Source organism: Capra hircus, chromosome 13 (genome assembly GCF_001704415.2).
Source record: "Capra hircus breed San Clemente chromosome 13, ASM170441v1, whole genome shotgun sequence".
Taxonomy (NCBI): domain Eukaryota; kingdom Metazoa; phylum Chordata; class Mammalia; order Artiodactyla; family Bovidae; genus Capra; species Capra hircus.
In genome coordinates this window covers 42,534,579-42,546,341 of record NC_030820.1, presented here as the reverse complement: position 1 = coordinate 42,546,341, position 11,763 = coordinate 42,534,579, and the positions used below count along the sequence as shown (strand labels likewise).

Genomic DNA, 11,763 nt, shown 5'->3' with positions numbered 1-11,763 from the left:
AGCCAAAGATGGAAAAGCTCTATACAGTCAGCAAAAACAAGACCGGGAGCTGACTGTGGCTCAGATCAGAAACTCCTTATTGCCAAATTCTGTCTTAAATTGAAGAAAATAGGAAAAACCACTAGACCATTCAGGTCTGACCTAAATCAAATCCCTTAACAACTGTACAGTGGAAGTGAGAAATAGATTCAAGGGATTAGATCTGATAGAGTGCCCAAAGAACTATGAATGCAGCTTCATGACATTGTACAGGAGGCAGTGATCAAGACCATCCCCAAGGAAAAGAAATGCAAAAAAGCAAAATGGTTGTCTGAGGAGGTCTTACAAACAGCTTTGAAAAGAAGAGAAGTGAAAAGCAAAGGAGAAAAGGAAAGATATACCCATTTGAATGCAGAGTTCCAAAGAATAGCAGGGAAAGATAAGAAAGCCTTCCTCAGTGATCAATGCAAAGAAATAGAGGAAAACAATAGAATGGGAAAGACTAGAGATCTCTTCAAGAAAATTGGAGATACCGAGGGAACGTTTCATGCAAAGATGGGCACAATAAAGGACAGAAATGGTATGGACCTAAGAGAAGCAGAAGATATTAAGAAGAGGTGGCAAGAATACACAGAAGAATTATACAAGAAAGATCTTCATGAGCCAGATAATCACAATAGTGTGATCACTCACCTAGAGCCAGACATCCTGGAATGCGAAGTCAAGTGCTTCCACTGAAGGCCAATCAATGAAGCTTTCCCCAAAAGTAGCAGAATTATAGATGAACAGGTAAAATTCAGAGTGTATTTAAATCAGATCCAAACACAAATATTGAAAGAAACAAATGTCTCTTTAAATATTTTGTCTCTTGTATGAAGAATCTATGAAGAATTGTTTGGTGGGGAAAAGAAAGACACAGGATGAGTAAAATTTGCTATAACTATTGACAGCAGCACTCACCATGCTGATCTGAAGGTGCCCCACTGCCCGTGGTAATGACAGGAGGCGCCAGCCCAGGTAAGCTTTATCACAGGGCAGGAAATGACCCCACCTGAGGGTTATACACTTAAAGCAGCACAACCTCTTTTCAGTTTTTCACTTTTCTGGGGTCAAAGGAGGTGTGACAGGCCTGCCTGAGTCCCCTGAGCTAAAATCTGTGCACAACTGATGAATTTGCTTAAGTTTATCCAAATCTGCTTTGACTATACCAAAGCCTTCAACTGTGTGGATCACAAGAAACTGTGGAAAATTCTTCAAGAGATGGGCATACCAGAGCACCTGACCTGCCTCCTGAGAAATCTGTATGCAGGTCAAGAATCAATGGTTAGAAATGGACATGGAACAACAGACTGGTTCCAAATAGGGAAAAGAGTACATTAAGGCTGCATACTGTCACCCTGCTTATTTAACTTATATGCAGCATAAATCATGTAAAATGCCAGGCTATATGAATCACAAGCTGGAATCAAGATTGCCAGGAGAAATATCAATAACCTCAGATATGCAGATGACACCACGCTTATGGCAGAAAGCGAAGAAGAACTAAAGAGCCTCTTGATGAAAGTGAAAGAGGAGAGTGAAAAAGTTGGCTTAAAATTCAACATTCAGAAAATAAGATCATGGCATCCACTTTCATCACTTCATGGCAAATAGATAGGGAAACAGTGGAAACAGTGAGAGACTTTATTTTCCTGGGCTCCAAAATCATAGCAGATGGTGACTGCAGCCATGAAATTAAAAGACGCTTGCTCCATGAAAGAAAAGCTATGACCAAACTAGACAGCATGTTAAAAAGCAGAGACATTACTTTGCCAACTAAGGTCCGTCTTGTCAAGGCTATGGTTTTTCCAGTAGTCATGTATGGACATGACAGCTAGACTGTAAAGAAAGCTGAGCACTGAAGAATTGTGCTTCTAAACTTTGATTTCAGAGAAGACTCTTGAGAGTCCTTTGGACTGTAAGGAGATCCAACCAGTCCATCCTAAAGGAAATAGGTCCTGAATATTCATTGGAAGGGCTGATGCTGAAGCTGAAATTCGAATGCTTTGGCCACTCGATGCAAAGAACTGACTCATTGGAAAAGACCTTGATGCTGGGAAAGATTGAAGGCAGAAGGAGAAGGGGACGACAGAGGATGAGATAGTTGGATGGCATCACCAACTCAATGGACATGAGTTTGAGTAAACTCTGGGAGATAGTGAAGGACAGGGAAGCCTGGCGTGCTGCAGTCCATGGGGTCGCGAAGAGTAGGACCGATCTGAGAGACTGAACTGAGCTGAAAGTGCTTCCCAGTTTCCCCTGACTTGTGGTGAAAGTCCTAATGAACTGTACATTAGTAGTCGGGCCTTGGCGATTTAGGAACTAGACCCCAGGCCACCGGCTCATCAGCCGGGCGACCCTGTGGACCACGCTCCCCTTCACAGCTTCGGCACAGTTTAGCACCCGAAGGAAGGAGAGGGGCGGGACTCCACGATCCTAGCAACCGCGCCGCGTCCCCTGATTGGCTGGTGGCCGCACGGCCGCCATTTTCAAACCCCGGAAGATGGCGGCGGCGGCGGAGGTGGCGGCGCCGTCCTGACAGGAACCCGTCTTCGGGCCGCAGAGGCCGGGCGCCGTGCCGCTCCCGGCGGGCCTCCCGGGCACCCAGCCACCGCGCCGCCCCCTCCGCGCCATGGAGCCCGAGCTGGAGGCCCAGGAGCAGAGCCGGCCGCGGAGGCGAAGCCGCCGGGCCTCGGGGCTCAACGCCGGCGGCGCCGCGGAGCCAGCGGCCGACACCCCCGGGCCCGGCCCGGACGGCAGGTGAGCGCGGGGTGAACGGCGCCTGGGGACTCGGGGTGTCGGGCCCGAGGCTGGGGAGGGGGTGGCGGGCAGGGAAGGAGCCGGGGGTAGGGGAGAGCCGGGCTGCCTGCTCTCCTCTTCTTCCTCCTCTCTCCCCTAGTCCCCCTCTTCCGATCGCCTGACCCTCCTTTATTTTTACCTCCCGTTCCTCTCCTTCCTCCCTCTCGTCTCCCCTCCCCGCTCAGGGGGTGGAGGTCCTCTCTGCACACCCAGCAGGTTTCGGGCTGGATTTGGGGGTGGCGGGGGCGGTTCCTAAATGCCCACCGAGAGCTGCTGGCTAAGAGGACTGGAATCGTTCCTGGAGCCGGAGAGTTTCTTTTGTTCAGTCGCTCCGTCGTGTCCGACTCCTTACGACCCCATGGACCGCAGCCCGCCAGGCTCCTCTTGTCCAAGGATTCCCCAGACAAGAATCCTGGGATTCTTGTGATCCATTCTCTTCTCCGGGGGATCTTCCCAGCCCAGGCATCAAGCCAGCATCTCCTGCATTGACAGGCGGATTCTTTACCATTGTGCCACCAGGGAAGCCCCCGAGGACTTCTACCAGACACCAAACTTTTAGCCTAAAAGCAAGCATTAAAATGAAAAGTTTCGCCGAGTTCACAGTCTCTCCTTTCGAGCCTCTGACCAAGTCGGTGATCAGGGCGCAGCTCAGGACCCCAGCCTCCCGGGTAAAGAGGACGCAGAGGCCCATCTTGGACTTTTTAGCTGTTGACACATTTCATTCTGTCCTGTGCGTCCGCGAAGGGAGGACACCGGCCGAGGTTGTCAGAGGCGGTGTCTGCGAGGCGAGCGGTGAACGAGGGCTGGGGGCATTGCTTTCCCGTCAGGATGCTGCAGGCCCTGGGTTCCTGTGACCAGCCGTTGGACCTTTCATCTCTAAGGTTGGGTCCTCATCTGTCATATGGGGTTGAAATAGTATCCACTTCCTCCAAGTTGTGCAATTCAGTGAGGTCATTGTGTGAGCCTTATGCAAGGAGTTAGAAACAAACTGTTATTTGCTGATTTTTATCAGTAATTCCACATCTGCTTCTCTTTTCAGAAGTCCCTGTGGTCCACTACTTATTCTTAAACTACAGTTCCTTTACTGAAGTTACATTCCAGTCATGCTTGGATGTGCCAGTCATTTTTTCAGAGAAAGGAAAACACCTTAATTTCATGGACAGAGCATTTGTAAACTCACAGTTAATAAGTCATCGTGCAGAGAACTAGACTTTTTCATTAGATATTGATTTTTTATTTTGAAGATTAGGATAATCCTTGCCTGAAACCTTTATACAGATTACAACTTATATTTAAGAGGTAGTGAAAAAGCAGAAAGACGTCATCATCCCAGAGACTGAGAAATAGGAGAATCAGGACCATGTAGTGAAGGGAAGAAGAACAGTGATAAATTCATTCTGCATTCATTCAATAAAGCTTTTGAGCATTTGCCTGGAAAGATCCCCAGAGGAGGGCATGGCAACCCACTCCAGTATTCCTGCCTGGAGAATCACATGGACAGAGGAGCCTGGAGGGCTGCAGTCTGTGGGGGTCACAGAGAGTCGGACAGGACTGAACAACTAACACTTTCACTTTCCTAGATCTTCACAGTGTTGTAGATATTGGAGATTTTGGTGAACAGATGAAGTTTCTGCTCTCATAAAGCTTACATTCTGGTTAGGAATGAAAGACGATAATGAAATACCAGGTGGTCATCTTGTGTGGAGAATTAAGGCATGGTAAGGGCAGGCAGCGGAGAAGGCAGTGGCACCCCACTCCAGTACTCTTGCCTGGAAAATCCCATGGACGGAGGAGCCTGGTGGGCTGCAGTCCATGGGGTCGCTGGGAGTTGGACACGACTGAGCGACTTCATTTTCACTTTTCACTTTCATGCATTGGAGAAGGAAATGGCAACCCACTCCAGTGTTCTTGCCTGGAGAATCCCAGGGAGGGGAGAGCCTGTTGGGCTGCCGTCTGGGGTCACACAGAGTCGTACATGACTGAAGCGACTTAGCAGCAGCAGCAGGACAGGCAGAGATAAGGAGAGGGGCAGTTTTGCCTTTTTTTTTTTTTTTTTTTTTTTTTTCACTTTATTTTACTTTACAATACTGTATTGGTTCAGTTTTGCTATTTTTAAAAGATCAAACAGTTCTCCTCCATGGTAATGATGCCATTTAAGCAGAGATGTGAAGGAATTAAGGAACTCCACCGTGTGAAGATGTGGAGAGAAAGGCAGTAAGTACAGGGCTTCAAAGTAGAATCCTGTTTGGTGTGTTCAAGGACTGTAGAGAAGCCACGGTAACTGGCGTGGAGCAAATTAAAGTGAGAAAGGTGGACAGCGAGGTCACAGAGATGCCTGGGTCAGATCGGGTAGTACATGGCCAACCACCAGAAAGATTTCAAATTTGAATCTATGGTTGGGAGACAATAGAAAATTCTGTGATGTGTAGTTTAAAAGGATTGGTCTGTTATGTGGCAGGGAGGAAATCAGGGAGACTAATGAAGAGGTTACTGCAGTTTGAGACATCTGAGTGGTAAACATGGTGGAAAGTACTCCTATTTGGGATGTATTTTTAAAGTAGCACTGACAGGATGTGCACATGGATTCAGTGTGGAGTTAAGAGAGACAGAGGAATGGAGAATGATTCCGAGGTTTTTAATCTGAGCACCAGAAGACCAGGTTTCCGTGTTCCTGGAGAGAAGTTTGCTTTGGGATGCGTTATAAGGCTCCTATTAAGGAATGCATCACAACAATTTTTTCCCCCTTTTCTCTTTTTTGGCTTTTTTCTCTAAAAAAAAAAACTTTCATTGAAGTTTAACAGTCAAATGAAAGAGTGCATGAATCATAAGTGTTTTGCCCAGTGAAATGTCACAAAGTAAACACATCTGTGTAACCAAATATAAATTGAGGGCTTATCAGCAAATAGACTTGAAATCACAGCACTGGGCAGTCATCCTGATAGTCTGAATAGAGGAGAGTTTGGGGCCCAGACCCTGAGACACTCCCCACATGTAAAGGTCCAGGAGATGAATAAGCTTGGAGGAGCCACAGCTGTGAGGAACCGGGTGATATCAGTGTCCAGGAGGCCGAGTGGCAAAAGGGTTTTGAGAAAGGACATGGGAAAGTATGTCAAGTGTTACTCGTAAGGAAGGAATGAACAGTTTAATGAGATAAGGAATGAGTGATCATTGAATCTGGTCATGAGAAGAGCATATTGACCTCCAGTAGTTTCCGTAAAATAGTTAAACTATTAAGAATGTTTGTAGTGGGTTGAGAAGAGAATGAGGTGTGGTTTATTCCAGAAATGTGTGAGTGTCAGGCACTATAAATATGGAGATGCAAAATACTGTCCTTACTCTGGGAGTGTTGCCGAGATCCCAGCCTCTGTTCTCTGGTGCCGGATAGAAACACAGACGAGTTTTGGGTGAAGTTGAAAAGAGTAGCTTTTATTGTTTTGCCAGCCATAGGAGGCCACAGTAGGCTAGCGCCCTCAAGACTGCCCTCCTTTGGGAAAAATAGGAAGAGATCTTAAAGTTCAGGACAGGAAGGGAGTGCTGTAGATAAGGAGTAGGGCAGAGGCAAGCTTGCATTCTTTCCTTTTGGAAAATCTACACGGTCTAAGTCAGTGTCAGGCTCTGTTGGGAAGAATACAGAAGTCCTTGAGGCTATCGCACTGTGATTTTGTAGAATAAAGAATGCTAACAAAAGAAGGGAGTGTTAGAAAGTGCTTCCTCAGAGAAGCAAACTCCATATGTATTGTACACAGCTCTGATTAGAAAGTAATCGTTTTCAAAATGTAAGTAAGCAAGAGAAGCTTTTCTTAGAAAATGGCTTAGTGGACTTAAAAGAATAAGGCCTAGCATGTTGGAAGCAGCCTTAACCAACGTCTGCTCTTACAGAAGAACTTAAAATGGTATAGGGAGGAATAATCATAATCGTGTATGATGACAATTACTATTGCGTTAGGCATGTGATGCCATAGATGCAAATAAAAGAAATTCTAGTTGAAAAGGACAGGAAATGATTCCCTGTTGTAACCCTTGAGTCTCAGAGGACCAGTTTAGAGAATGGATGTGCATGGGTGATCGTGTAGGGGGAAGCATTTAAATGTCAAAAGGCCCTGTACGCAAATGAGCGTGAAGAGTTTTAGGTATGACAATGACTCTATAGGGAGAAGACTGAGGGATAGAGAGGAGGTAGTGATTAGAGATGATACTGAAGAAGTAAGAGCCACATCACTGAAGGGAGCTTTGTATGCCATGATAGTAAATCTGATGAAAACTAGCCTGCAAACAAGTGCTCATACACACAAAATTCCAAATTTGTGGACCCTTGCAGCCCAACTATGGAACCAAATTAAAAGTCACATGTGAATTCATCATTGGCGGGAAGTCATTTTGCAGTTGCCTGGATGAGTGTTTGAATCTAGTGGCTGGCAGTGAGGTTAGAGAACTTGAAACACTGGGTTACCCTTTCAGGGAGTCTCACTGCAACCCGAGGGCAAGAAAGAATAATGGAGGCAACACCAGCTTGTGAGGTGGATTCTGAAGAAGGGGTAAACTTGATATGGGACGGATGAGGGAATAAGCAAGTACAGAGAGAGGTTGAAGAGACAGGAAAGAAGAAAGGTGATAAGCAACCAGAAAGAGAAGGATGGACTCCTAAGTGTAAAGGTAGAGCATCCAGCCTGTCTGAGAGCTGTGGACAGTAGCCTCTGGGGTAAGTTTGGGGAATGTGGGATGTTATGAGCAGGAATTGGGGGGCTTTCCCACCAGGGTTCTGTTTTTTAGGTGAGGTTGTAAATTATGTCAGCTGAGAAAAGGGTGGTGACAAAGGCTTCCCTGGTGGCTCTGTGGTAAAGAATCTGTCTATAATTCAGGAGACACAGGAGACATGGGTTTGATCCCTGGGTCAGCAAGATCCCCTGGAGAAGGAAGTGGCAACCCACTCCAGTATTCTTGCCTGGGAAATCCCATGGACAGAGGTCCCTGGGGTCACAAGATTCCAACATGACTAAACCACCACCATAGGCAGCGTTAGGAGAGTAATGAAGTTGTCCTACTTCATTACTCTTCTTTTTTTGAAGGACAAAAAAAAAAAAAGTATCACCTTTTCATAAAACAGTGTTCACATACTATACAGTGTTACCCACTTGAAGTGTACAATTCACTGTTTTCCTTTAGATTCAGGACATGTGAATGTCCTCTAGACATGTACAACCATCACCAGGCAATTTTTGAACATTTTCTTCACCTCAAAATGAAAGCCCATACCTCTCTCCCTATTGCCTCTCTCTTCTTTTACCCCAAACTCTAACCTGCTTCCTGTCTCTATGAATTTCCCTGTTCCGGACATTTCACATGAATGAAATCATATGTGGCCATTTTTCAGAGAGGCATCCTTTGCCCATTTTAAAAATTGGGTTATTTATATTTTTTATTACTAAGATATAAGAACTCTGCTCTTGATAACAAGCCCCTGCATGGTCTGCAGATACGTTCCCCTATTCTGTGGGCTGTCTTTTTTTTAACTGAAGTCCAGTTGATTTACAGATTGTGTTAGTTTCTGGTGTACAGCAAAGTGATCCAGCACGTGTGTGTTTGTACACATATTTGCATGCAAACTGCTGTTTACAGGCCTGCCATTTAATCAGCCTGTCCACGTGGTTGGAGCTCATTTTCAGCCACATCTTTGCTAATTGTTAATCCTAGCCATCCAGATGAGAAACGAGTAGACTTGAGAATGAGCTCAGGAGTTGGAATGGCTAATACATGCAGAACCTGAGAGAGAGGTCCTACTGTACCAAGTTAAATCATGACGCTGATCTGCTTCTGCTAAAGACTGATCCTGGGCATTGCTTCACACAGAGGTAAAAAAAAATTTTGAACATAACGTGAATGCTGACTACCACAGGACATGGCTGGGGCAAGATAATTAGGGAGAAAAAGTGAGAAGAGACAGCTGGAATCCACTGGGGGTCTAAGCTTGCTCTGCAGCAATGGCTCTCAGCTGCTTTCTCCTCCTCCTCGTCCCTCTCTGTTCTGGTTAGTAATAGGCCAGTTTCTTGTCCACAGGTGGCCCTGGGCCCCACTACACGGCTCAGAACTCAGAAAGCAGTGTGCTTCTCTGGCCTAGTTTTCCTGACACTGAGTCTCCTCTAGCCCTGCCTTTGATTCAGTTAATTACTCTCTCTGGGAATGGACATTCTTTTAGACTGAGATCCAAAGCTGAATAAAACATTAGTGTTTAAAGAGTTTAGGCTTTACAGTCAGACTCCTTGGGTTTAAATTCTGGCTCTTGAGGATTTAATCTCTTTAAACCTCATTTCATACTTTCTAGCTCATTAGTAGTATCTGTCTCATCAGGCTGTGATTAATCTCTTTTAAATCTCACTTTACAGTATCTGTCTCATAAGGCTGTGGAAATTATAAGGTAATTCATGTAAAACATGAGAACAGTACCTAGATATATCAAATGCTCCATATATCTTAGGTATCATTGTTTTCATTTTCTGCAGGAAACACTAAAAGCTATAACTTACCCTCTATCAAGGAGTATTTAGCAATTCTCTCTGTTATCAGTTTTGTAGAGGTGGATCTCTGACTAGATGGTAAATCTTTGACTTTTGTTTTTCTAGTCAAACTGATGGATTTGTAGAGTGGACATCCAGAGTTAAATGTATATTCTTAAACCAAGTTCTGTTAATTTTGAGCTAAGGGTTTCTGTTCCCTTTAAGGGAATTTAACTTCCTGGATGGACTGTTTTTTCAAAACATTTTAAAAACCAAATTAAACAGAAATTGAGCCAGTCCTTGATAACCCAGGATTGTCATCATTATTACTATTTATATTAATAGTTGCTGAAAATAAAAGGATGCCCCCACTAGCTCCTAAGGCTGTTTCCTCCCACATCGAAATGACTGTACTGTTTAACAGTTTTATTGATACATAATTTGTATATCATAACATTCACCCGTTGTAAGTGTGCAATTCAGTAATTATTAGTAAGTGTATAGACACAGTCACCATTAGAACATTCATCGTCCCAAATACTCCCTCAAGTTTGTTTGCAGTCAGTCCTCCTCCTACCCCCAGGCCTAGGCAGCCACTAGTCTGCTTTCCATGTCTGTAAATTTCTATTTCTGGATATCCATATAAATAGAACCACACAATATAATCTTTCACGTTTGCATGTTTTGTAGTTCGTCTATATTAATTGTGTGCCACGATAGAGGATGGCAATGACATAAGTCATAATCTCTGAAAACATAATATGGCTTGAGAATGAAATAACAGGTGATTTTTTGAGAACATCAACTGTACCATTTTATTTATGTTTTGTTTAGACTAAATCTAGTTGAGTGTAAAAATAATTTACATAGTTTGAAAATACATCAAATGACACAAAAAGAAGTATGTAAAGATCAAGGAGTAATCAGTGGGGCTAATAGGAAACACAGTTTAATATATCAAGCTAGTGCCTTTGGGTATTCGTTTATCTTATGCCTTAAATGTTAGTAATTAATTGGATATATGAAAAAAGATTGGACAAAAATTCTTAAAAAGATGAACTGTCACTTCTTATTTCGGCCTTTGAGCTCTTTTTAAATGGACTGTACTGCATATCTTTTAAAGGTCACTTTTAATGTTTTATGAAATAAATTTTCCCACAAGGATTTAAAATAGCTGCTACATTTTGAGTGTGACCCCTATGAAAAAATGACTATATATCTTTCCAAGTTTTTTGAAAGCTGGCACTGACTCACATACTTTCAGGGCACAGTTTGTTTTTTGGGTTCTTATTTTCCATGAGTTCTCAAAATAAATAGGTACTTGCTTTTGAAATAGGAAAAAAATAGCATTACTATAAAGCTGATTACAGCTGGTGCTGGAAACAATCTTGCCATCCAGTTGGAAATATTTTTCCAGTTTGCAGTGTGTTTAAAATTCCTAACAGCTAATTCTTTCCAGCTTTTAAACATCAAATTCATTCTGAGGTCAGAATGAACAATTCTAGGGAATAAAGAAATGAATATCTTTGGTTTTATGTTCTCCTTGTCTTATATCTGAAAGGAAGTGCTCAGTGACTATTTTAAGTGCCACGATGATTACTACTTTGTAATGAATATTTGTATTACTTTTAAAATAATCTTCCGAGAAGTCATAATTTTTGCTTCTCAACCCAGTCTCCACTGGTGGCTCTTTGTGTAGTATGTGATACCTAGAACAGTGTTTTTAAAAAGCGATCATAACTTGAAGGTTCTATTTGCCCTGTAATCCTTTGGCATTTGACTATAGTACTATATCTCTGTATACTCTTATCTATGTATTCTTTAGTCATATGAATTATAATTTATTGCTGATATCTTACTGTTTTTTCAGAAATTGTGCAATCTTCATTGTTACTTGACTTTTCTGTAGTGGCAAGAAATCACCAGTTTCTTACTTTATTTTGCTCCAGTAGAGAGGCCCTCAAAACAATTTTTGAGCTACAAATAGTTATTTAGGGAGCATTTGCTTTAAATATCTTCAGATCTTTTGTATCTGTTTCTAATTATTATTAGTGGCATCCTATTTCACTGTGTCAGGACCCTTCCCAGGAACTGAACAGGCCTTGGGAGGAAGGGAGAGTTCTCCAACCGGACCTTGAGCCCTCTCTAGTCACCTCCCCACTCTGCCATCGCTGCTGTCCCTCTGCCTCTCGCCATCTGTTGTCAGCAGTATCAGAACTGCCTCTTAACCGGCCTCCTGACCAGTGCTGCCTTCTTCCAACTCAGCCTTCTTGTTCCTTAGAACTCAATTGCTGACAGCTGCCATACGTATTCAAGATCAAGTTCATATTTTTAAGGGCTGTACATGAGGCCTTTTATCATGATCGAGCCCTGTTTTATTTCTTTTGATGCTCAAACATAAAGGGCTACTTGCAGTTTCCTGTATATAATTCATTTCACCCCCCCTTCACATGTA

At 43.5% G+C, this 11,763-nt stretch overlaps 1 protein-coding gene across 1 annotated transcript in view; it reads left to right on the top strand.

Moving 5' to 3' along the window:
• The window catches only part of NET1 (neuroepithelial cell transforming 1), a 35,738-nt gene continuing 26,483 nt past the window's right edge, over positions 2,509–11,763 (top strand). The window contains exon 1 of the mRNA XM_018057302.1: positions 2,509–2,778. Coding sequence (XP_017912791.1) covers positions 2,651–2,778 — 128 coding nt within the window. The 5' untranslated portion in view covers positions 2,509–2,650. The remainder of the gene's footprint in view (positions 2,779–11,763) is intronic.